This window comes from Paramormyrops kingsleyae, chromosome 23 (genome assembly GCF_048594095.1).
Source record: "Paramormyrops kingsleyae isolate MSU_618 chromosome 23, PKINGS_0.4, whole genome shotgun sequence".
Classification (NCBI taxonomy): Eukaryota; Metazoa; Chordata; class Actinopteri; order Osteoglossiformes; family Mormyridae; genus Paramormyrops; species Paramormyrops kingsleyae.
Window position 1 is genome coordinate 13,678,813 of NC_132819.1, and position 27,929 is coordinate 13,706,741.

General features: G+C 40.3%; 1 protein-coding gene across 4 annotated transcripts in view; it reads left to right on the forward strand.

Moving 5' to 3' along the window:
* khdrbs3 (KH domain containing, RNA binding, signal transduction associated 3) overlaps positions 1–27,929 on the forward strand; it is a 72,253-nt gene that overhangs the window by 17,561 nt on the left and 26,763 nt on the right. For 3 of the 4 annotated variants that reach the window (XR_002838260.2, XM_023811769.1, XM_023811770.1), the window contains 4 exons: positions 13,646–13,764; positions 23,290–23,406; positions 26,772–26,918; positions 27,511–27,650. Coding sequence is in view for 3 of the 4 variants with exons in the window: in XM_023811769.1 (XP_023667537.1) it covers positions 13,646–13,764; positions 23,290–23,406; positions 26,772–26,918; positions 27,511–27,650 (523 nt within the window). In the remaining variant the exon portion in view is untranslated. Of the gene's footprint in view, positions 1–13,482; positions 13,554–13,643; positions 13,765–23,289; positions 23,407–26,771; positions 26,919–27,510; positions 27,651–27,929 lie in introns of those variants that run through there. The other variant, XM_072705771.1, reaches the window with a different exon arrangement.

The window sequence follows — 27,929 nt, forward strand, 5'->3', positions numbered from 1 at the left end:
TCAGCGATATCATTTACAGTAAGTTCCACTTGGGCGAAAGGATCCTGTGTCAGCAGGCACTGAATGGCATATTTGAGCACGTTGCAAATGCAAGCCAAATGCGAGTCAAACAAAAGGCGCATGCATGCTCCAGACGACCGGTGTCCGAGTGCATCGCGGGGAGGAGTCGCGGGGAGGAAGCCCTGCTTAGCTTTTCAGCTAAATGCTATCTGACATTTCGAATATACGTTTTTATCGGAGCTTTTTCGAGAATGTTCGGAATAGTGAGAAGCAACATTATGCACAAATGTTTTCATCGTCATAGGAAAACATAAAATCTATACACAATGTCACGTAAATGACAATGGTCGGTCTTGTTTAAGATTTAATTCCTGATGCTGTCAGTTTATTTTTCCGAAAAAGCTGGAATTTATAAGTTTGACGTCAACAAAAGTCTACTGACAAGAAAGCAACAGTGGATTAATGAGAATGAAACATGGTCATGTATCACATGTTGTTTGCTTTAGCTACATGCTGTTCAGCGTCTTTCCTTTCCCCCTCACCAATGCTTTTGCCAGGGATATTTCTGAAGACTGTCTTCAGAAGTTATTAATGTTTAAGCACTGAAATGAGATGGTCAGCAGATTTTGGTTGGTAGGTGGATATAATCAAAACCTTTCGCATTAAAAATCGCATCGTAAATGCATCATCAGTTTACTTTCTGTAACCCTGTGGAATCTGATTTTCTGCTTAACAAAATGCTCATTTTCACGTAAATGACTTGGGGGGGGAGATTAGTATAAAAATTTAAACAGGCAACTGTCAGCAACTGTCAGAATATCAAACTAATTTACAAAGAATGTATTTTACCAAAAGGGGGATTTTTAAGTAGTCCTTTCATGTTTCTCTATTAGAAATGTGTAATCCATTACAAATATCTTATTGTATTTGAAGTACTTAGATGAATTTGATCACTTAATGTTTGAACTGTAAGACTGATTGTGTCATAGTTTTTGAACGGGGTGAGTTTCTGTGGTTAAAAAAAAACAGGGAGGGCTCTCAATAAAATGCCCGTCAGCTGCACAGCTAAAGAAATATTAGCACAGACAAATTGCCTTGCTTCCTGTATTAATATTTGATCATTATAAAATTACTTTAATATCCTTTTTAATTAAACTTTTGACATTCAGATAATGACAAAATGATAAAAATACTTAAAATATTCCATAACCACTTAATCAGTTTGGAATAGACTTGCTGTTGATACTAAAATTAGTACCATTTTGAATGTCCACATATAGACTATTTATAACATACACTAAACATAACAAAATTTTAAAAAGTACAGTATATGTTTGCTAATATGTATGTTATTTTCATTTACAGATATGTTATGCATTCTAAAAATGAATAAAACATAGAAGTCATAGAAGTAATAGAGTCAAAAAAGGTCCATGTGTTAAGCTCTGTTTTGTTGAACTTAAATTGAACCTATAATGTGTGACTTGATTTTAACTTCAAATATTCAGTCAAACGTCGGGTTGTATTCAAATGCAGAGGAGTCTTCAGTTGTACCATAGAAATTTGCAGAGATAGTACATAAAGTTATGCTATACTAGCCTGGAGTGACACTTACTTACTGCTGTAATACTTGTAAATATTTGGCCGGCTATTTACCTAACAATATGTGGCATTTACCTTTACCTGGCTTAGACAAAGGTCACCTCTGGCGGATGCCTCTTAAGATCAGACATGTTTTTCAAAAAAATGCTTTAATATAACACGATAACCTTGAAACGCAGACAGGCTGTCGCTTGAAAATGTTGTCTGCCCTTAGATAATGGTGCCTTCTGTTACGTAGCCTGAAACTCTACAGAATTGCTCTCTCGGTCTTAATGTGTTTTGTGCAAATACATTCACATTTTCTTCAATTAACAAAACAAAATGATTCTAGGAAAGCAAAAGGCTTAAAGTTGAAGATTACGTGTGCAAGAATTGTTTCCGTAAAGCATCTCAGTCCTCATGCCTAAGAAACTAAACACTGTCAGCTGGCTATTTAGCTAATTGTTACTGTATATCAGCCAAGATTCCTCTGTATATTGTAAGAGAACAGTATGGTGCTCTACCTCGCACGAGGTTCTGTCAGTATTGCATTTGGTTCACTCCCTCGCAGTCCCATTCTAACTGTTTCCTCTTCACGTCTTTTAAATGTCATCTGTGCACATATTTCTTGTCACACCGGTGCTGTGTGCTGCTAGCTATTAGATTCACAAATTGCAAAGATTAGCTACCTTGCTAACATGTAATAAGTGGCTTCACACCCGGTTTATTGACATTGACGCAAAAGAAGAGCTACATCTTTCTATCACCTGACAGTACTCCTTTCCATCCATCTATCTATCCATCCATCCATCTTCTAGCTGCTTATTCTGGTTGTGAGGAATACTCCCTTCCTTTCATAGAAATACGTTGTTTCAGTGTATGTACAGTATGTATGTATTTAATATATATATATATATATATATATATATATATATATATATATAAAATGAAAATAATACATTAATCATGGAAAAAATATATATCATTGCTGCAGAATTTCAGGATTTATGACAGTGGAACAGTATAGGATTTAATCACCCTAAACAATTATATATATATATGTATATATATATATATATATATATATATATACACACACACACACACACATATATAAATGTATATATATATATATATATATATATAATGCCTGTGTTCATGATGCCATGCTTATCTCTTATCCCTAAGCAACAGTTCCCCTGTGGCTGACGCTACCAATTAGCAGCTCAGTATTTGATCCCTTCAGTCATTCTGCTCTGGTGTAATACTGTAATAAACTGCCACGGGGTGACAGTTATTCCCTAAACAATTATCTAAAGACACTGCATGCTTTCACACACAGGCCAGAGAAGCAGCATTTAAGCACCGCTTCACCTCCAGCTTAATGTTTCTGTCACCCACACTGAGTCCGCATCACTAATTGAATCTGTTTGGGTTTTCTCTTTACTGAAAACATTCTTTAAAAAAGCCATTCACTTCAAAACATACATGTGGGTCAGTGCGTGGCTTAGTGGCTATCAAAGTAATCACATTACTGCTGAGCCCTAAGGCAAGGCCCTTAACCCCAAACACTGCCCAGGGGCTCTGAGTGAACCTGCTGTCTGACCCCAAACTTTCTGCCCTTGTGCGTTGCTTCAGACAAAAGCGTTTGCTTAATAAAAAAAATGTATGGCAAATATGACAATGATCAATTTAAGTGTAGCGCACTAATATTTTCGACATCTTCTGAACTCAGGCAACTGGATGGATTGTTGCATTGAAATAATCCATGACTGAAGAGGGCAGTTAAACTGGCCCCTTGATCTTCCCCTTGTTAAAAGCTGAATGGCTTTTGATTAATGGAAAGAGCGGCAGGTCGAAACAGTGGCAACGTACTTCTTTGAAAAACAGAAAAAAAATCACAAAACAAGCTAGATACAGGCGGTAAATTGTTTTTAGTGATTATAGTAAAGAATATCACAATGGAATGAGATTCCTATTAACCTTTAAAAATAAAAATGAACCCTGTTTCTCAGCACTACAGGAGATGATTACTCCTTTTCATTATTAGGGATATCATCCCAGTATTTTTTTTTCCCCTTCAAAAATTTCTCTATCTCTGAATCTACATTAATGTTCTATTGAGAGCAACACAAAATGCATGCTTTCATTTAGGATATCGGATTATTTTCTGATACTTTGTTTGACGCCTAATGCCATGAACAACGCTCAGTGTAATCTAATAGATTCATGCCAGGAGTCTTTAAAGGACAATGCAGAGTCTCGGTCTATTAGGAACACTGAATTATTTATCACACATTGTAGGAAAGACTTTATATGCACAGGCATTCAAATGAATAGATATTGCTATTGATACAGGTTTGTATTCTCTGACTTTGTGTATTAAAGGTGAAAGGACATTGTGTATCCAATTTGTGAAACAGTTTTCACTGTGAGTTTGCACATAAAAGGAAATGTTGCATTGGTTTTTACATACTTGTGAAAATATGAATGAAAGTAAGCCTTTTTTGATGTAAAGATACCAGTCATGTGGCAAGTTTCTCAAAGAAATTTATTTAGGAATATTTGGTATTTAACGTAGAAAACTGGCTGTGGAACAAAAAATACTTTACTCTTTTCGTTCTGCTCTCACATCTAGAAATTTCAGAGAACATCCTTTCATTTTGCAATCGATTGCCGAAAAGTCACTGGAAGCAGTACGCTGAAATGTCCCCCGTTTCAATGGCATAATGCTGCTTTCAAACAGATAAGGTACAGTGCTTGTAACCTTGGTCAACATGAGAGGTGAGGCTGAGGTCCTGAAGATGTCTTTCAGCTTTTGGGGTTCACACGCCGGTACCACGCACACATCCCGTTCTCCTGTGAGCAGAATTCCTAAAAACGGTGTTCGGCATGCCCACGTTTTTAAAGGGTATCAATAATGCAAACAGACTTGGATACATGTCTCGTTTGCAGCAGGGGAAAGGAAGTTAGCGTGCTTAGTTTGCTTGGTGCTGCTGATTAGGCGAATTGTTTTGCTCAGATCTGATTTGGATGCCAAAGCTGAAAAATCCCGTGATTGACATGAAAGTGGGAATAATGAAAACCCAGTTAGGAAGCCATTTGATTTCAACATGCAAAATCTATAAAAATCTAATTAAAGAAATTAAGTCACAGTTTAAACTGATTTAGTATGACTTGAGATGTGTTATAGGATATAATAGACATTAAACAGAATTATTCCCGTTTTAGTTCATTATTTTGCAGTTTTGTCATGACGTATATATGAAGTGTGTGTTTGTGTGTGTGTGTGCATATATATTACAAACCAGTTTTTTTCCACGGGGAAAGTCAATTTTATGAAAATCTGAATGCAACCAAAAAAACTAAAAATGCCGAAAGTCTTGTATTTTGTTTGGTTACTTATGGATAAGATGAGGGCTGGGTGGGGGTTGTCAAAACTGAGATCAGGGGAGTTTCTAGCTATTGAAAAGATCAAGGGCTAAGTCAAGTTTACCTGGGGCTTGACTTTTATTTTATTTTATTTTATTTTTTTGAAGGAGGACTGGCATCGGGACTAAAATATTCGGGGCTAGGTTTAAAATACTCAGGGCTAGGCTTAAAATACTCAGTGCTATAGCACCGAGTAATTGGCCCTAACATATCCATGGGTGGGATTAGGGTTATGCCCATAGAAATGAATGGAGAGTCCCCACAAAGACATAGAAACCCAATCTGTGTGTGTGTCTGCTGTGTGTGCGTATGTATATATGAATGTTTTGAATATGTATTGTTTAGCAGTAATAGTGCGCCTACTTGTCAGGGCATATCTTTAGTCCCACAATGTCTGAAACCCGCTAGAGCAGAACAAGCTCAGAGAATGCTGTCATTCAAGCTGGTTGTTCAGAGCCACCAACTGAAATGCATTTAACTGTAAAATAACGATGGGCTCCAGAATGTTCTTGTCTGTCAGGTACCCCTAGTGACTCTAATATCAATGTGTCTGCCAGCTTTGAGCTAGTGATCTCAGTAACACTTTCTATTAATGTCATGTCTATAAGAATCGATGAACACTTATGAACATTCATAACATGTTATAATGCACGTGTAAAGCATCATAAACATGGTTATAAGTATTTATAAAAAGGAATAACACAGCCAGCTTTATTATACATTATGAATACTTTTTGAAGTTCTCATTTATGGATTCCTTTATAAAAACCTTCATAATGCACTACAAAGCATCCTTAATTCTTATAAAGACCATTGTAATGCATTATGACAGTATCTACAGTATAGTGCATTGTAGATGAGAGCTTCATTACTGTTTGTGAAGTATTATAATCAGCCTTATGAATGTCAATAGAAGATATTGTACTGCTATAAATTCTTATACCAACCATTTTAATGCATTATTTATAGTGCGTTATAGACCACAGCTATAAAACGGTAAAGTGATACCGTAATCTCTACTTTTGCTACTGTTGATATAAACAATATACTCTAATGGTGTTAATTGGTGAATCAGTGAGCATCAGTCTTCCAGTGTGGCTCGAACCTGATGCCCAGCTCTGTATCTGAACATTCTGCCCTGGTCTCTTCAGGGAAACTCCGCCCCCCCCCCCCCCAGTCATGGCCCAAGGTCAGGAGGTTTACAGGTTTTGCTGGACCTGCATCTCCTTAAATGCGCATGTGTGTATATAAGTGCTTTGTTCAGAGTGGGCCTCTTGAGATGGGCAGATCACCATCCTGATTGGCTAAGAGGCTAAAAGAACGGAGAGATGAGTATTTTGGAATGCTCTTTTAGACAATGTAAGCTGAAGTAAACCTCACTATTTGTATAGCAATATCATGAGGGAAAAAATATTTATATATACCATATAAACACAAACGACATGGGACCCAACTGGGCAATAATTAAAGATGGCTTCAGAGGTATATGAAAGTGCTCTTTTTATTGGAGAATTTTATTTGCCCCCATGAATCATTGTAGGTTTTTCCCTTCTGCTAATCGAAGACATTTTTCAGCACCGGTGAAGGCTGTTCCAGACCGCCGCTAACCACCTGTTTCAAATGTCACAAATTGGTAGTAGACCAGGTGCCGCCGGAGAGTTGCAAGACGCCACTTTTCACGGCTCACAAAGGGGAAGGGACCTGGCCCCCCCATGCGCGTTTGGAGCCCCCCCCCCAGAAAATAACCATTCCCCCTCCGAGGTTATGACTGTACTGCTCCTGCGCGGCTTATCTATTGTTTTGTTGCGAAACTGAATATTTTATAGCTGAATATTTTAAATTATGCACAGGGAATCCTATTAACCTATATAACAGGTTTGAGGCGGAGGCTTGAAATAGTCCTATGAGGCACAGGCACTCGAAAGGATCCAAAACGCAGCGAGAGGGTTCAGACTACAAAGTTGTGGAACATCACTGTCAGCTCTGGACCTCCCTTGATATTATATTCTTTTAAATATGTTCTAATTATATCCTGCCAGTAATTCTAAAAGCGTCTCAAATGTGTTGGTAAACCAAGTGATTACATAATGTCTGCAACATGTCTGCAGTTCAGGCAGCGTTCTGTAGGGAAAATGTTCCCATTTATGTGCGAGTATCTCTCGGAGTTTTCGGGCTTTTGCATGGTGCTGCAAAGTGAAAAGTTCTCCTCAGTTCACTTCGGTGACCTTGTTATGTCTGTCAGAGAGTGCTGCCATATTTTCCAGTTTAGAATTGTCTGTGAAGCTGATACTTAGTGAAATCACTCTAGTCAAATTAGTACCGAGCTTCATACTACTTTGTGGGCTACAGGAAATACGGTGTCAACGTTTGGTTGGATTCATCTGCTTTTGTCACACATATGGCAGATTGTAACACTTGTACCTCTGATAATCTATTTATAGTGTTATGTGCAGCATATGCCTTTATGTAAAACGAGTTCAGCAAAAAACAAATAAATGAATAAATAAACAACTCAGGCAGGAATAATTCTATTATCATCATTTTAAAATTATTATTTAAAAAAAAAATATGCCAGGGTCACATGACAGAATTGTACAATGGGATGTGTGCTGTAATTAAAATTATGGTAACCCAGAAGACAATTTCTGAAAGTCCATTTAAAAAGGAGAGTCAAGGCTGAGTTTGCCTACTAGTAAATTATTAATTTATTTTGTTCTGAGATGTAAGTGCATTGGCAAATAAAATAAATCTGACATATGAGTCTCCAGACAACTATATAGCAAGATGAGTCATTACACAGTAATTTTTAAAAGTAATTAAACATACACTGAAAATGAAAGTGCCTGCTATTTGTCTTTGCAGTGTCTCTTCCGATACGCAGAAATTTTCCCTCTTCTCTGGGATTGCACGTCTTCTTGTAGTCCCTGAGGCCGTTCTGTGCCAGGACACATCCCATTTCACACACGGATATTTTCTGGGAAGTTAAAAAGAAAAAAAAAAACTTATTTGTAAGATGTAAAATGAAAAGCTGTTCATTTTTCTCTCAGCTCTCCCAGAAATATCTTTCGAGTTCTAAAAAATTCATGGAAATTATAATTAGAATATTAAATTAATAAATATTACTGGAGGATCTCATTTCAAGTCAGGTAAGTAGAGAGCAGTCATTCTCATTCAATTATTCTTCGTTAAAAGGCAGCTTCAATGAAGTCGAGACAACCCTTTGACAATGCGAAGTAAAAAAAAAAGCATTGCTTTATATAAAAATCAAATACTCAAGCAACACTTTTTAATTTCTGTAATTTTCATCTCCGCATTACCATGAGGCATTGCACTTGTCCACAGCCAGTTTTGTTTCTCAGATCATTTGCACAGCACAATAAAAGAAGAAAAAAGAAGCGGAAAACAGGACCAGACGGAACTGGTTTGTGTGAATTAACTAGTATCTGTAAGGTTGTTGAAATGAAAGAGGCTCTGTCAGGGCCAGCCTGTCATTTTAATCTCCGGATTTAATTGTGTGTCGGCCCATTGCTCCGCTGGCAGACACTGAAGCCGGGACAAGCTGCGGATCGGGATCAGGGCAAACAGATGCCTGTCCAGCATCCAACCTTGACAGCGAGTCAGGGAATCTTACTCAAGAAGAGGGTTTTCAGCCAAATATGAGTGGGTTCAGAGGGACATCTCTCTGTCTGTCTGTCTGTCTATCTATACATCAGTCTATCTATCAGTCTATCTAGAGGCTTGTTTATTTCTTCAGATTTACGTATGATCTCTGCCCTCCGTCTTTCCGGCAGCCTTTATGAGAACCTGGCAAATGTATAAAATATGCCACGTCATGGTTTTCCATCGAACGCGCATGCCACACTCTGAAGTGTATCCAAATAAATAAAAGACCAGCCCCTTCATATTTGCTTACTCTTTCCACTCCAGTGGAGTTCTGTGGAAACCGGTATATAATAGCACAGTCCACAGAGCATCCTATAAACGTCTGTTCTCATCGGGACGGACAGTCGCTGTAAAAAAATCCATACGTGCCTGCGGACATCAGGGCGGGGTAGGATGGCCTATTTGTTAGAGCAGACACTGGAGGGGAGCGACTGCGAGGCCGCGGCCGGTGAAGCCCTGTTATGCATTAGCGGTCGGGTCGATATGGACGCACAAGCTCTGCCCTGGCTGGGGTCCCCTTTGACCCGAGGCCTTTCAATGCAACTCGGAATATACATCAGTTCTGACCCGGCAAAGCAGGACCACGCTGATGGGGAGGACAGAGCAACCAGCAGGGATGCGCTGTTTATATCACACTCATGAACTCTAGAAATCAAATACAAGACAGTCTCTATTAACACCTGAGTGTCTAAAAGTACAAAAAATGTATATACACTAGGTTTGCTTTGGTAATTATATTGGTGTCCCATACATGTTCAGTTCAGCTTCTCTCTGCCTGCTCAACAGGGTTCATGGGAGGAGGGGATTGACATAACTGCACATAACACTCGCTTTTCCATGCATTAACAGACGCATGAAACATTATAATTGTTGCGTTTACCATTCAGTCTGTTTTTTTTCCACAGTTTTACACTTTGCCATTTCTGCAGGTGTATGTTTTTACTGGTTAATTTTACACTAGGTTCTTTGCAAACAGCAGGACCATGGATATGAATTAGAAAACTTGTGTCTCAGATAATAATATGTTTGCTTAAAAAAAGATTTTAAGTTGCATTAGTCTAATATAAAAACCATTATGAATTAGTAATGGGAAAATGTAACAATTCAGATAAAACAAGCTTGAATCTTACATCTGATCTTGGTTGAATGAGGAAGAGAACTACTGTACCTGGATGTGTGGAAGAAACAGGAACTTTATTTGGAGGTGGGAGTGAAAATGGACTTAATGAAGGTGGTGGAGGGGAAATGAAAAGCTAAAACAGTTGTGTGAACGAAAAGCAGTGCAGGGTGACGGTCAGTGATGGGGCATGACTGGAGGAGTCAGGAGTGGCCAGAGAAGACAGAGGTTAGTCCCATGGAGTGATTGGTGATCAAGCACCAGTGAAGGGAACGGATTGTCTCACCCGGCCTTACAGCATCCATGCCCCCCCATCCCATCTTATAGTTACATTCATAGAATATTGTCAGAGTCAACGGAAAAGGGGTGACAATTTTTCCCGAAAATATTTTGCTAGACATTATTGTGCTGCTTTATGTTTGTGTGGGATAATCCTTTAGAGCTTAAAAGAAAAGCAAAAAAAGATCTAATATTAGGGGAATTAAACGCACTGTTTCTCTCTTTTCGGCTCCTCGACGAGAGGTTGATGAGTCAAGCGTGCGCGAGCTTTCAGAAGACTCCTGCTTATAAATTGTAAATAGCGGCGCTCAGCTTTTCCTGTTTGCGAGCCGATCCATTTTTAATGCAAGAGGAGACATGGAGGAGACCACCTGCTGGACGCAGCTGAAACCGAGGCACGCGAACACACACACACACACATGTAGGGTAAACATATCCTTATGGGGACCGCTCATTCATTTCAATGGGAAAAATGCTAACGCTAACTACAGTATGACAACCTTAACCCCTACCCTGCCCTAACCATAACCATAGGTAACCTGACAAAATACAAGAGTTTTTGCATTTTCAGTTTTTTCATAGCAGTCACCGATTTTTATAAAATTAGAGTTTTCCCTTATGGGGACCAGGAAACCGGTTCCCATAAGGGAAAAAAAACGGATATTTATCACGTTATGGGGACATTGTGTCCCCATAAGGATAGGTAAACGCGCTCGCACACACACACGCACACACACACATCCTGCAGGTTTAAATACAATTTTAATGCATTTTTGCTTTGCCTTGAACTCACGATTCCCCTCAAAGCCTGTGAGATGTCAGCTGTGTCCTCCTTATGTTTTATTTGAAAGTCTCGGGCTCACCTGCCATGTGACGTGGACTGAATTGTACTGCTCTCATGGGGGACACAGTGCGTCTTTGTGCCACCGTTACTCTTATTAGCAGCTGAGGATGAATACCTAGTGCATGTTGGCCTGTAACCAGATGAATCTTATCCAGTACAGCCAAAGTTTAAGACTAGCCAATAAACATTTAGTAATTTATCATCTTAAATACAACGTTTCATCTTATTTTCTATACCCAAGCCTACATACATTATATTACATATTACCCAAAGGCTGATTAAAAGCAGTAAGAGAATATGATATTTTATAGATGTACAGTGCAGCATGATAACATCAGGAATTACTTGACCAAGAACTTGTAAATTTGAATTAATGATGATGACCATGCAAGTTCTGTTCCATGCTGTTTGTTTTGGCTTTGCATTGTCAATTATTTCTGGTAATTCCCCATACTCTGCTTGCGGTCATTGTCCCGTAGTGTCTCCCTTCAATTAAAATCAATTTAAATAGGTGTTATGGACTCTGTGCCCACGCTGCTTGTTCCTGAAGACGACTCTTGGGGTGACTCGTGTCCCATCCCACATCGCTGAATGATGACACAAGACTGCCCGCGTTAAGTTGAGATCTAAATTATACTAAGTGAAATCTTAATTGTGGTCATTAATGGATGAAAGCAAGCCTTTGATGGCCCCATCACAGTCAGATAGACAGCTAAAAGCTCTGGGCCAGCTGACCCAGAGGCGTCATACAACGATGTGTTATTATCAGTAGGTAACACAGGCGGAGGTCCGGCATCTCGCCTGGTATTACATGATCTTACACTGGGCTATAATTTGCATGCATCTGACATTTGAGCTGGCAAGATGGCCGCCTCCACGGTATCACATGCGCCGTCATGCGTGTTCCACGCGAAGGGCCGCAGCACCGGCGGCTTTCATACCGTCCCACCCATGCTTTCCCAGTCGTGCGGCCTGCCGGTTCATTCGGCCCAGATATTACTGCGTTACCGTGTGCTGTTCTTGTCTGGATCACAGGACTGTGAAATTATATCCTACAAAGGGGTCCTTAGCGATCCATTGCCGTCTGCGGGGGGGGGGGGGTTGGGGGGGGTAGCTGTTACGTGCGCTGCTCCAGCAGCAGAAGGGACTCAAATTATAAATGGGTCCTTTACCATTTCATGTGGTCGAGCTTAAATGTTATTCCTGGCTTTTTTTAGAAGGTAAGGGGACATATTCCCCTTTGGGATCCGCTTGGCTTGGCAGATGTGCCATCTCACAGTGCGTATACATCTGTTAAATTTCCTTCTTTTTTCTCTTAAAGGCCACTTTCAGAAGTTTTAAGTGAGACATTCTCCTTGAAAGCCTGTAGGTAATTTATGTACATTTATTTATGTAGGTAGCAGGGTGATGTATGTTTCTTGTGCGAGCTGTATTGTCTAGAGCAGTTAGCGATGTGCCGCCCTAAACCTGCCTGTGGGAAGGCCTCCGTTGACTCAGGTCATCAGCTACTCCTGTCAATTTCCAGACTAAATTAAGGGGCCTTTTTCAGGGAATTGTGATGCGAAATTGGCACAGTTTGTTCTAAGGGCACAAATTGCAAAGTTTGTGTTGGAGGTGAGCTTTGCGGCAATCCACTGGCAGTCTCGTGACCTTGATGACAGGGGGGCTGTGTCGCTGTTAGTTTTTCTCCAAGCCTCTTGCCCCCGTTTTGCCGTTCGCATATGCGCAGTGGCAATCCCCCCACCACACACACACACACACAGGAGGGGCTATGTGGTGCATGGATGAATAAAAGCTCTAAACAAGGCTGCAAGCAACCAAATACTCTATGTTTGCTATCACAGAGAATGAAGAATGGCCTTCATATGAACAGTTGCTGGACGCAATGATGCAATGGTCCTCAACAGTCCCCTCTTTGTGAAGAGGACTGAGGATTGGACTCAAATCCTCTCAGTAAATATTCCAACAGAGGCAAGCGCTTTCAATACTATATTTAACTAGGATGCCCATGGAGTTTTTATTGGCTACCCTAAAGGCCTTCCTGGATGAGCCTGCAGGTGACAGAGGAGATACTATACTATATGTATATACACTGAAAGATTTATGTCAGAGCTAGATCAGCTGGGATTTGGCTCACCGGCTTCTGAACAGGAATTAGGGGCATAATTGAGTGTACTCATGCCCACTCGCGAGCAGTGAAACAATGTAGTTGTCATCGTGTTTATTTGATATCTATTTCATATCTTATTGCCTTGCATTGTATTGCTGGCATATAATGTTGACGGGATATCTTATACATGCGTAAATCCTTTGCATTGCACTTAATTGCAAGATTCCCTTCTGCCTGATCTGTACCGCTAATGTACTTGGTTAAAAAAATAAATAAATAAACCATTTACAACGAATGGAAAAAAAAACATACACTGTAGCCAGCGGTGTAATTGTAGGATTTGTAATAGATAAAAAAAGCATGATGAATAAAACAAATGGGTCTCCTATATTTATAGCTGTATCCAATTAAATTATAGCGTGACCAAAAGAGGTAATTTCACAGTCGGCTGAGCGGCAGGAAGGTGCGCGCGAGAGTGACAAGCGGCGAGACCCGTAACTATTCTTTGGCATCCCGTCTCTCCGCCAAGTTAAGATCTTCGCACTTGGGGATGTAATAATAATAATAATAATAATAATAATAATAATAATAATAATAATAATAATGTCTTCCTTTTTAGAAATCGAAAAAATTCAGAAGGACGAAGGGAAAGAAGACGAGAAGTTCATCGACGTTGTCATCAATAAGAACATGAAACTGGGACAGAAAGTCCTAATACCCGTCAAACAGTTCCCGAAAGTAAGTGTTAAAGAATAATGGGTTGATATGGTACAGTACTACAAATGCTTACATAGGTTCAATGATCTAACATACCACAGTTTAGAAAAAGGTTATACTGCTCTTAAATTAGATAGTAAAATAGATTTAGTTTTACATTTTACTGAACATTTTGTCTTTCGCGTTTGTGTGTTGCTCTGACCTTGCCAGACGTATCAATTCCAATAAGATTGTCAGCATATGACCACTGAAATCATTTTCAGCAGAAAATAAATATATTTTTATAAGGGTACATTGGCATATTTATCTAATGTTTAACAGCAGGCATTCTCCACCACAACCCCTACCAAAAAATAAGACATTTTGAGGTTGTTTATGATTATTCTAAATTATTTGTTGTTGTACTTGTGAATGCAAGCAGTGATAATTATTGGAATACAAAGGAAACTCCCTGTGGAAAAGCATTTCCCAGCTCAGGGACGGGGAATTAATGTATGCTTTGTGAAGCGAGAGTCTGATCCCTGCTCACGCCGGCTAATGTGTCTGTCTGACTAAGTGACAACATCTTTAATAACCCTCCCTCTTGTCACTGGAATAACAAGTACTGACTGACATGTTTGTTTGAGATCACCACCGACATGGGACCGAGAAGGAATGCCAGACTTGATGTTTAGATATGAGATGTCGCAACTCCAGCCCTGCCAAGGCAAAAACTCCCAATCTTGCGGCTACTGTGCCAAATTGTGGAAACATGTGACCGGGCGTCCCGTTGGGAGGGAAGGCAGGAAGGCAGACACAAAGCTATGCGGTTCAGCAGGTGACACTGTGAACCTCTCACCTTCCAGCTTCACCGGTGCCAATTAATGCAGCAGAATCAGCAGGGCCACAAGATCCTACGGAGATATAAGACTTGCCATTGATGTTTCGGCTGATGTGAAGGGATTCTGAGCAGGCATTAGGACATTGTTTGTGAGCATAAATCCGTGTGGTGGATCTCACCAAAAATAACAATAGTTTGGCTATATAATAGTAGTCTCTGCTGGATGTATGGGCATGATAACAAACCAGCCCAGGGACATGAAATATTGCTCTTGTTTTTGTAAGTTATGATTCCTGCGGCCTGTTTTTCTTGATTATGTTTAACACATGGCTGTTGACAGGAGGAGAAATGTTATTTTTACTGTGGAAAAGTTTGAAAATAAGGCGAATCATGCCTGCATGTACTATATAAACATATTAAATATTATAATATTTTATTGCCTAAAATACCTAAACACCTAGGTATGCTGTGAAATGGCACATACTGTAACCTCCGTCCTTTGACAATTTGTCAAGTGTACCAAGATGACCCGACAACACTTTTAAAAGTGACAAAGCACTTTCTCTGTTTACCACATTTCCGCTCAGCTTCCTGCAGGCCAACTGTGGTTCCCTAGCTAAAATCCACATCACCCTCAGGTGACCTGTGCCTGGCCTTCGCCTGGGGGGTGGGGTGGGACATGAGGTCACCTGAGGAGATCTGGGATCTTGGCCACGTTATTGTGTAAACATACAGGCATCCAGAAGAAGGCTGTACATGCACTGTACATATACTGTATATAAAATGCAAGCAATCACCATATATATATATATTGAGAATCTTACATATAACTGAATAAATTCTCAGTACTGATATTAAAACGTATTTGACATTATCCTTTATAAGGTTGTGCTAAATGATCCGTGCGATTAGCAATTTGAGAAGTTTCCCTACAACTTCCTCACAGCTGTGAGAAAGGTTGAACGCGGCAGAAAGTGCAGCTCAGTGGGAACACAGGCTCACTTTTGATAGCTGCGCCCTCCTGAAGACGTCTCCTGGACCCAGCTGTGTAATTTGAGTCCCCCGGCGGTGCTGCCATTGGCTTTGCCTTTCAAAATAGGTACTGCAGTTTCACGAGCGGTTTTCAGGAGGTCGTACTGAGTGGAAAACCGGCTTTTTGGGATCCTGAGTCGGGCCATTCTCTAAGCACCACTCAATGTTTCTTTTGTGTTACTAAAGCATTCGAGCAGTCCTACTGACATACACTTTCTTACCATCTGTCCCTGACGACAATAATTTTAAAGAGTAATATGTGTTAATAATTATTCATATACTTATTGAAGAAGTGGACCTACTGAACATGTCGAATATGTTCATGTTATCTAATCCCGCCTCTGAAACCAGTGAACCACAGGAGTATGTTTTGCTTCCCTGATTGTATTTTTTGTATTTTCACATAAAATAAAAAAAGCCAAAAGCACCATCGCTGGGGCACTTACACAACCTCCCATCCTATTCAAAATCTAGCCCATGACTGTGAAATTACGTATTGTCACAAAGAGGCTTGATTCTGTTCTCTCACAATGCCAGGACAGGGGGTTGGATTATTGCTCCATCTACGCATGTGGGGAGTTTCCTCCCCCAGCCCAAACATCTGCAATTTGGGTGTGTAGCCCATTCTGTATTGGGTGTCCTCATGCCTTGTGCCCCATGTTGTCTTGGACAGGCTCCAGCACCCCCCCCCCCCCCCATGTGTCAGCAGTGCATAGATTATAGTATTAATCACATTAATAACAATCCATCTATTATTCATTCATTTATCCTGGTCAGGTGTCTCCCCCAGGGTGGGACATACATAGGAAGACTGGCCAGTTCATCACAGGGGACACAATTTACAATTTACAGACACCAATCAACCTACCTCCATTATTTTTTTAGAATTGTAAGTATTTTATTGCATGAGGAAACTAAACACTAAAACCTGCACAAATGTAACTTCGGCACCAGAGCATACCTGTCATTGCGACATATTTCATTATAAACAGGCATCTTCGACTTCTGCGTTATTCCGTCAGATGGGGCTTCTTTGCTTATTTGTCCAGTTACGCCCACGCCTCACGGTCGACGCTGTCACATCTAAATAAAACGTGTCTGAGGATTAATTGCTCGTCGACACGTGTGATACCGCAAAGTAAAATGCATATTGAACTGTAAGTAATGTCAGCAGGAAGCCGCCGGACCTTGCAGAGCTAAGCAGATTTACGGCCCACATTGACGCGCGTGATAAGTGGACCGACTAATATACTGTTTATAGGTCCGACACGTGGCTCAGAGAGGGGACAGATTTGATTTGTGGGATCTGACAGGGTGCAGCAACCGCTCTGCTCGCTGGCTTGCGCTCCAGCTCCGGTACCTTGCCTCCTGGGAGGAAGACATTACCTTTGGGCAGAGGCGTGCGGCGAGTGTGTGCGGATGCATCTGAACGGAACCATGCTGATGCCATGGAATACAATAAACACAGCGGGCGGAGGGGGGGCTTTGATAGACAGGGCAACATTGCAGGGAGGTTTTCCCTTGGTAATCCTGCACTGAATGTTAAACAAGTCCTGCGTATTTAGATAACTATCGGCCAGTTAGGTCATTCAGTCGGATTTATGCAAGATATTCAAACATGGATATAAAACGGATAACATTCATGTACCCAGATGTGTACTTGAGCCTTCATATTATGTTTTCTTTAGAAAACAGGCTATATGATTGAGTGCAGTTTAATCTCAACTTCTTTTTCAAAATCCGGATAATGCAATCGGATTACAGGCTCATTGTTTTCCTGTTTTTTTTTTTGCCGTCTTTACTAAAACTAAACAAAGACAACAATGGCGTAGGAGAGAGTTTGTGATTGGGAGATACACAACTTAATAATTAAAATACAACGGTGTGTTTTTTTGGGGGCCTGAATGAAGCCAAATTAAATACTCTACACCCCTGAACGGAGAAATACCCATTTAGAGATGTTTCTAAGAAAAAATGTGAACAATTATAGGATTGCCTGCGTTCGTTTTCACAGGCAATGGCACGTGGATAATTTGGTAAGTCAGCTGTTGAGTTGTGTAGAAGCGGTGTGTGTGATTCACACGCAACACTGGAAAACTTTACAGTCTGAATCACTATAATAAAATTTCCCCCTGATAGGGAATATATGATGGACAAATCACATTGAAAATGACCCCACAAATTTGAAATTTAATTAGCATAGTATATGTTTAATGAAATTCTTATTTTCCCCTGTGCTAATCATTTTCTTTTATATTCGGCCTTAACACTTCATCCCGATAGTCACTCACAGTGATCAAAGGCCATTGTTAGAAAAGCAGTGATCTGCTCCGCAAAATAAGGCCAAGTTTTGAAAATAAGATGTGCATAAAACATTTGGTGTTGACTCCGTACTGTCTTATAGCAGCTCAGCACACTGAGTACTGCTCATACTACATCAACTAGTCTGTGGCAGATGTTCCTCAATAATTTAACACCAGCTGTAAGGAGGCCATCCCAGAATATGGAACACGTACAGAGAATCTTTATGTTACTCTTCAGTTCTAACACCCTGTTAACAAGTACACACTTCCTTTATTTTTAAAAGTTACACCAGCGGAGTGTAGGCTACTACAAAGAGAGTTTACTGGCTTACTGAGGTTTCTTGAGGCTCATTCCCGAGTTTTCGGTATTACGAATCGTAGCTCAATTTTAAACGGGGTATATTGCCATGAGAATTTGCGCTGCACACCTAAACAGCTTCAGCAGGTTTAAGAGCAGGAAATCGGATTAAAAGAGGCATAAGTTCTGCTTTTTAACCAAAAAAAAAAACATACTGTATATAAGAGTTGCCCCTTTACAAAATAGTAGGGATGGGTAATACCGCAGATTTTCTTTTTGATCTGTTTCATCCCTCTTTTTTATCCCCTTTGCAGCCCCTTGCCAGGATTGGATGGAATTTGCCGGCGGGGATGGGATGGGGTGGGGGGACGATAAGGATTGCCGAGAGGTGATAAGGGTTAGTTAACCTGGCTATGTAATACTTACTTCATGGTACACCCCACAGGAAAAATAACATGATGTTGGATGATGTAAGATTCTCAAGCTTGACTTCTGTCTTGGAGGAACAAACATATACATGAGTACACACCTACACACACAAACGCACACCTACACACACACACACACAGACAGACATAGGTTCAGATGCACATATTCTAATGAGACAGCAGTGTAAGTCCTGACTCGTCAATGTTTGTATTGTAGTAGACACAATATCGATCAATTTCAGAGAGTTGATTCTGTAAGGCAGTGTTCCCCACTCCGGTCCTTGGGGACCCACCGACAGTCCACGTTTTTCCAAAAATGTGGACTGTCTGACAGGGAGCTCAGAGAGAGCAAAAGTGTGGACTGGCTGTGGGTCCCCGAGGACCGGACTGGGAAACACCGGACTGGGAAACATTGCTCTAAGGAATGTATCTAAGGTCGTTCCCTGTTCTGCATGGGATAGACTCCAAGATCACCGCGACCCTGAGTGGATGGTACTAGTTCAAAGTTAAAAGTCCTTAACAATAAGCTTTCTGCTCATTACCCATTAGGCATTTATGAATATTAATAATAAAAATATTATACACATGTAGGCTAATGCCATTTTTAAGATAATTAGTGAAGCAGGGTTTCACCAAAGAAACAGTAACATTCATATCACATTAAATATCATTTTAATACCAGTGTATAGTCACAATGACCATTTTCATGTGAAACCAACAAAGTGTGGCTCTTCAAAAAATGTCTGACAAAGTATTGTGCAAAGCAACATCGCTCTTAGCTTGATAAGAGGAACTTCAGTGAAGCAAAACATTTGCTGTCTCACTGAGATCATTGACTTCAATGTATTTCTCATCACCATCAATTTAGTAACTGATTGGATTGTTATAATATATAACGCATTTTTAAACCCAGCCAGTGAAGCATGCTTCACATGGCTTATGTCAAAATTCAGTGCCTATTGTGTAGGTATGCCATTTTGGACACACCCTTCATCTCTGTTTGCTGATGCAGTGGCCTTGTGGGATACCGTAGTGTCCATCGGTTGCACACTCTGGAATTTCGAAGAATGTCATACAGTATGTCATCCGAGTCCTGTTTCCTACTGTCTCATCCATTCAGACATACAGCCCACGTCACATTATACCTTGTTGGTTTGTGGACAAAGAATTGGTATACCCTAAGTTAAAGAGGAAAGAGTTTAAACTTACTTAAGTTTGTAAATACTGCTCTGGTTTATTGTAGGTAATACAGTGTATACTGTCAAAAAGAATTTTCATTGTTAAATTCAGATTTTTTATTGTGCAAAAGAAACACGTCCGTACAGTCATGCAATTAAGTCTTTTGGGAAATGTGAGCATTAGAGTTTGCACCTATCCTGTTTATTATGTGATGAAATAAAATGCTGTTTCAAAATGACATAGGATACAAGTTGTCTCTTATTTTTGGACTGCGCAATCGATCCCGCTACAAATATTATTGTTGTGTATCTGGGGAGATGGGGAAGGGGGTGATCTCACCTTATTTTTTCAGATTGAGAGTAGCAGCCCAAGTGAGGGCTGATAATTTGATTGACGTAGGCGTGCATTTACAGTTAGCTAAATACAACGGCATGGTGAGGAAAAACCATGAGATTCTGAAAAAGCTGATCAATTTTATTTTGATTTTATCCAGCAGGAGCTGGCATTTAGAAGATATGATGAGAGTGAAAACTGACAACAAAGGAAACTGTAGGGAGTTTATAGATGTGCTTTCCTGCTATGAGGATGTTCTGGCTTTTGTTGGTGCGTTTGTATTGCACATGTAATGTAACACAAAGCAGTAATGCAATGCTGAGTACCCTACTCATATTTTAATCATGGCACTTTGTTAGCTTTACTTTCTATTTATTTATTGTATTTCAGAACAGGGTGCACCTGGTGAAAACTGTTAAAACCAGTTTTTGTCAACATTGCTTTCTAAGCATCACTAGGCTAATAGTTACACAGTTGAAGGTTCTGGATGCACGGCTAAGTAGAGATTGAAATTAGCAACCATTGTGAATGTTTTGTACTGTGTTCTGAATATTTTAATATTTAGTATAATATTTATAGTAATGACTAATTGACTAATATATGATCAGGGCAGACATTATAGTGGGGGAGGGGGGGTTGTTGGGTCAGTTGAGAGTTTGCTTCACTAACCATTTTGGTCAGTAATCCGTACTGCAATGCGTGTTGCATATTGTGTTTTACGTGGCCGATCATTTGCAGTAATACTTACTAGTAATCAATAATCAAATAAATCGTCACAGATGCCAGTTCAGATTCTGGCAAATAGAGTTGTTCATTCTAATTACACATATTTATGTAAATAAACAAACGGGGACATTAAAAAATGATATACTTTTACACACACAGTGCATACAGATGTTCGCCGAAATAACACCTGCTTTGTTAAATGTGGGTTATTCAGAGGGCACTGAGTAAAAGAGGATTGGAAGCCGTGCTCTTAAATATGGTAATTTATTGTGATTTATGGTGCTGCTTTGCAGAGTACTGGGAGGAGTCCCGGTGTACTATGGGAAATTACCGGGGTGCAGGGAGGCCTGCTGGCGCGTTTCAGCGAAGGTTATGCCTCCTCCTGAAATGGTCGTCGTGTTTCATCTTTCACTAATCTGCTCCGGCCCTCCGTCCTCAGCAGAGACGCGCAGCACGGCGTCTTCACCGCGGCGAGGAACCCAAGGAAGGTCTCAGTGAGACACAGCTACAATAATGAGCTTATAAATCTCTGCATCCCCATTAATAAGTAGCTGCAGTTAATTACAGGTGATTTTGACCTTTTAATTTACAACAGACTATTCATACTTATGCCAAGATGCTTATTTTTAAATGCTAGTTTGCTTTGCATCTGTATTTTTGTTAAATAAACTACAATGCAGTTCACAGACATTGCAGAGTTTATCCAGTAATGCAATGAATATTAAAATCATTATGACAACATATGAAAAATTATAATAACATGAAGTGGGATCTGTATATGAGGAACAATGTGTTAAAATGATATAATATTTATTTTCCTTTTTTTCTTAACTGCATTGAGAGTTTGTGGTTATCGATTTGCCCTTTTTTTCTTAAGGTGACTGTATGCAGCATATTTTGAAGCTTCGGCTTGACTCTGAACAGCCCACGTGTAACATGTCATATTCCATAGCTACATGGTTGCAAAAATCATTATCAACCCAGACGTTTAGCTAGATTTTAAAAGCAATTCTCATTGTTAATACATTTCTGGTTTAGTGGATGTCATGTGTGATGCAGAAAGGAGCATGATGGATTCTGAATGTCTTTGACACGCATGGGAGATAATGGTAAGCGATCGCAGAATACAGTTGGCTAAATGATCAGATATTAATGACAGACCTCCCACATTTGTCACCCATCGTTACCCATGTTGTTGCCAGTGGGATTTTCTTTTTCTCCTTTCTGGATGTTTTAAAAATCCACATCCTGTCTAGGATCCGCTCATCAGAAGAGCTGCACGCAGGGCCATACCCTTTGTAGATGCACCATGAAGCTCACTTGTAAAAGCTAAAGAGAAACAGTAAAAGCGAAGACATGTCCTAATTACAGACGGCTCCCATCTGTATCCCAAAAACCAGCCCAGACACTCACGCGCAGGCCTGCAAAAGAGCCTCAGAGGCTTCCCCGCCATGGAGATCTCATCTACAGAAAGCTCTACTGGAATCCACTAATAAGTAAACTGAGAAGAAACAAAGGGTTAGAAGATATAGGTGAGGTGGAGAACAAAGACTGCTGTGTGTTTTGTTCCTGTTAATTAATGGCCAGGAATATTCGTCAAGACAGGAGAATAAGTCACGGTTGGGCGGAGCCCAAAACGAGACAAAACGCTTTCCTTTGGTCTTTATCTGTCGTATTGGTCATAGCTCACTGCTTTGGACTAAAGAATTTAGATTATGTCTTTAAAATATTGATTTAACTCCACATTTAAATGTTTCAAGTGTGCTCAGTGTACCAAATTCAGGAGTGTTTTTGTCTCATTACACAAAGGGTATGTCCGATATGGCATTTATGACTAGACATGGGATTAGGATTCATTTTAATGACGTACAAGGAATGAAAAATGAAACATGCCTTGAAGGAACTGCCGATACTGGAAAACATCATTCTCTTTGCTAGGAACTGTATCATCCTATAGTTACATCTGGCATGCCAATGACATGCCATCCGAGCTGAACCAAGGGTGGCATACTGTGAGTCAGACTGGCTGGGTGGGCGGCATTGTGCTATTGGCCGTGTTTTAGCTGATTCTGGCCAGCCTCCTTGGGTATGCAGAATACTGAACACAGAGGTAAAAAAACTAAGAGCTCGGCTACCTTGCATCGTGGAGATGGCCAAGGGGGAAGTAACGAGATCGGTCAATGTATTTTTATTCCAGCAACATTTTGTGCTGCAGTGGAAAAAGTCTTGTGTGACCCTGATTAGATAACCAGTCAGTATCTTACTTGGGTTATGAACCATTTTGCCTCCCGCAGATGCTATAAAAACAGAAAGCTGGTGCATACCTAGCTAGAAATATAATCCAATTTTCATGCCACTTTCTGCCCATTTTCCCCATGTATACTGCTAATATACTGTGATAACTGTTTTTTTTTTCTTTTTTTTTAGTTTAACTTTGTTGGCAAACTGCTTGGACCAAGGGGAAACTCATTAAAAAGGCTACAAGAGGACACACTGACAAAGATGTCCATTCTGGGAAAAGGCTCCATGAGAGACAAAGAGAAGGTAGGACCCTCTTTATTGTTGACGTCCATAATTCTGAAGCTAGTCTCTTGCCGTCAGCGGAAGCATCGTCGCTGGCCTCATCGGCAATGCCATATGGGAGATTCCCTTTGATTGTCTTTCCTGGGGTTTGTCGCTGATGATTTGTAGGTTCAGTGATTTTCTGTCTCACACTCTTTGTCCCCTTTGATAGTCACAATCGATAGACTTGGCTGACATGCGCTGTAACATCAGGGATGAGAAGGTCTGTCAGAAAATACTCATGCTTGCCTATACTAAACATGCTCAGATGAACACTCTTCCTACTGACCAAAACTCATGACTCAGACTCTTCACTGCAATCCTTATTCTTTCTGCTTCCTTGGTCTTAGAAAATTAGTGCAATATAGCTTATTTGATGTAATACACTCTGTAAAATATAGGCACCTTTTATTATTAGCTTATCCAAGAATTAATATATATACAATAACAATAATAATTACTTTTATTATTATTATTACTACTATTATTATGATGCTTTAGAGGACAATGAGTGGTATGTTGTAGAATAACAGAGGAAGAAGAGCCCAGAGGTATAATTATAATGTGGAGTCACCTGTCTGTTGAAGAGACAGCATTGTACTGTGACCAGAGGGATCAGTCCAAACATTAGCCACTGCATCCCCAAAGGAGCTGATTTGGGAAAATTTCAGCAAGTTCTCATGGATGAGAGGCACAATGAAATTATTTACCATCTGGGTGTAGATTTTAACTGTGCTGCTCAAGTTAAAGAGCGCCAGATTCATTAAAATATTAAAAATCTCCATAAAAAAGCCCATATATCTGTAAATCAGCGTGAAGCATGCTTGGCTTGTGATGCATAGCAGCAATCAACTAAAAACAATGAAAGTGAAGTTTGGAGGGACTTTTTTAAAGATCCCTATAAGACGAGAGGAGAGCTGTTATTGCAGACTGCAGGGTAAGTGCAGGAAATAAATTTTCAAGTCTGTAATTACATACCTCGACATGCAATGTAAAAATGCTACAAATGAATGTACCACAAATGCAGATCCTGACAGAGAGGCATTAATCAGTGCAAATTACAGCCTGTGAGTAATTGCATTCAGACAGTGTAAACCGTACCAGGGAAGTTAATAAACCTACTGTACCTCATTATTATCTGAAATTTGACTCCTGACCCTCCCCCCATAAATTACACAACAACAGCAGGATGTCTTCATATTAGGGGGTTTACGGTATTGGTATTGCAAGCCCTGGTGTTACCTTTGCTTGTATACAGTACATGAATGATATGAGACGTTTGGCAATGAGAAGGTAATGTGCGGATGGAGAGGAGATTGTACATTCAGTGCTTATTGCCATATACTGTATGTGAATTGAGTCAGCTGGTCATGCCTGTTTCCCCTGAGCACTGTGGCCACTTGTCATAGCGTATTTATGGACTCTGGAGAGTAACACAAAGAGCTAATGGCTTCACTGTTGTTATTATTTTCTTATAGCTTTTGCATTATGAGCCGTCTTTCGATTGTACTTGTTGGTCCATATGTCAGTCCACCCTTAATATTTTATTACATAAAAGCTCTCTCTCTCTCTCTCTCTCTCTCTATATATATATATATATATATATATATATATATATATACTGTATATATATATATATATGATGTAATTGCACCTGATTCATGTCTCGAGCTATACTAAGAAGTGCATCCCACAGTTCAGCTCTTCGTTCATTTCCTTCTAGCAGCAATAGGCATCAGTCCAAACAATATTAGCCTGTGTGAGATGAAATAGGATCCATCGATGTGAAAAAGAAGTAATGAACCTAAATTTAGCCTAACTGCTAAAAGCTCACTTAAAAGATTTGTTTTAGTGCAATATGTATATATGCAGCATAAAGACGTTGAAATAGCATTTAAAAGTTTTATTTGGCTATTATTATTATAGTATTAGATCTTCACTTCATTGTAATGCTATCTGAAGTTAATCAGTGGGCCGTATTATGTGTTACATGCTGTATGTTAGGCCACATACGGACTGTGTTTGTCCCCATTGCTGTTTTTCCTGTGGAAGTCATTAATTTAAAGCATTGTGTTTCTTTTTCTAGAAAGAATTGCCTTCATAATCAGATTTTCTGTTACAAAAAAAATAACGGGAAGATTCTGCCAATAGATAAACAGACTAGACACCTCTAATCTTTTGCCATTGGCTCCAGAGACTCTCCACGCAGCCTCTGGATTATTGATGTCTGTTATCTCTAATACACAAAGGGCCCAGTTTTCAGGGCCTTCATAAAAGGCGGAATTCTCAGCAGCAACGAGCTGCTCGCAGAGGAGATGTCCTCTCACAGAGGCAGGCCCACAGGGGCCCCGCTAGCCTGTTAGCTCGCCGGCGTGTCTGAGAGGACGGTCACTCACGGCGATGTGGCATGTCCAGGCGCTAAGGGGCCCTCCCAACGCGCTGGCTCATGCTTCCTAACACTCCCATTTAGGCCCAGGCCTCCCCTTAGCGAATTTCACTTTGTCATTGCGCTTAACTTTATCATTTGTCTGTTTGGTTGGGAAGAGCGTTATAATCATTTAAAGTTGCATATTAGCTTCTCACTAGCATTTTTATGCTCAGCCTCTGTTTCCTGGGATACTCTAAAATCCGGTATATTCTGCCAGAAATGCCAGTTTCCCAAAAAGATGAACGAGCTGATGGGTATATTTTAAGTTACTTACATTACGTTACAGTCCTTTAGCTGTTTCTCTTTGTTGTTTTTTTTTGTCTTTTTGCCTAATCATTCTCGTAGCAGGTCCCTTAGGTTTAAATTCCAAGCCTATAAAATATGTTTTATTATACTGTCAGAAATACTGTCATAATGTACAAAAAAACCAAAGCCGTCTGAGTGTTTTTTCTTTATTACTCATTGTTTATCTCACTTGAGTATGGTTCTAAGGGTAAACCGGGGAGCATGAGCCTTAAAGAAAGCCTTTATTAGATGAACTCAGCCCTGACTCATTCTCTAAAATTGGATTTTACCATAAGCACAGAAGTCCTATGTTGTCATTTTGCAGTAAACACAGCGGCCATAACAAAGGCACTAATAGCCCGATGAAGCGTGTTAGCTGAGGGTCAGACCTGTGAAGTTCAATTAGTGACCACAACATTCTCTTTTAGCAGGAGTAAAGGGGACAACACATTGTTGCATGACAAATAGCTTCATATTTTTTTTGTAATATTCATTTTTCACTCAACTGTTCCAGTCATTGCATGCTACTGAAATGCTATCATGTGTTGAAGCAACAGCTTTATATGTGTGTACTGTTAAAGTAAACGCGGCGATGGCTTACGTGGTTTTACGTAGAAGCTGTGGCGTGTTTCAGGAGGAGGAGCTGAGGAAGAGTGGTGAGGCCAAATTCCAGCACCTCAACGAGGACCTCCACGTTCTCATCGAGGTGTTTGCCCCTCCAGCCGAGGCCTACGCCAGGATGGGCCATGCGCTGGAGGAGATCAAGAAGTTCCTTATCCCAGTACGTGTGCAAGCAGCTCATATCGTTCCTATTATTAATGTCCCCATTCATAACTCAATTGTGGTCTGAGGTGCACATGAATGCGCAGTCAGCATTAATTAATGATGACTCTTACAGTCATCAGATCGCCAGAACACTCTCCCAGGTACAATCATTTTCGTCTCATACAACAATTACCTTTACAATCACTAGCCTTGTTTGCCCACGACCATATGAATTGTCATCATAATGAAAATTAACTGGCATTTGATTAACTTATGGTATATTTATACACCTGAAATTACAGTTCCCTTTTCCATTAGTAAAGGTATAATTAATTAACCAAGATTTCTATAAAGTATGATAAAATATAAAATCCTCATTAGAAGTGTCTTTCTTTTCTTAATTGTATATTGCATCAATATACATAGTAACCCCACCAAACGATGTTGCATATCGGCATGGAATCTGAAAGATGGTTTGCCTAAGGAGAGCAGGTTACAGCACTCTGAGTACATTAATTATATATTCCCCGGCGGTAACCTAGAGATAAAGGAGGTAATTTAATATGGTGTAATTGAATGGGGTGCTGTGTGGTATGCCTCGTCTGTAGGATTACAATGATGAGATCAGACAGGCACAGCTGCAGGAGCTGACGTATCTGAACGGGGCCTCTGAGGACGCCAAGGTGCCCGCCGTGAGGGGAAAGCCAGTAGCCAGAGGAAGAGGGACGCCCGCTCCGGGCCAGCCCAGGTACCCGGGAACACTGTAGGGGGGGAGGACTACACAGGTACAGTGGGCAGAAGGCATTGCCCTCAGAGTGGCACGGCTGTCCCCCAGCCTGACGCACAGGCACCAAGCCACAAAACAAAATTACTAGTTTGAATTCCCCCCAAAATTTGTTTGCCCCTGACCAAACATGTAGCCTGGTAGTAAAATTTCAAGTTTGAATTGTCTCTGATTGGCAAAATCTGCTGAGGGAAACCCCCCGGTCTATGAAGTCTACTGAGGCGACGAAATCTACCGAGAGCG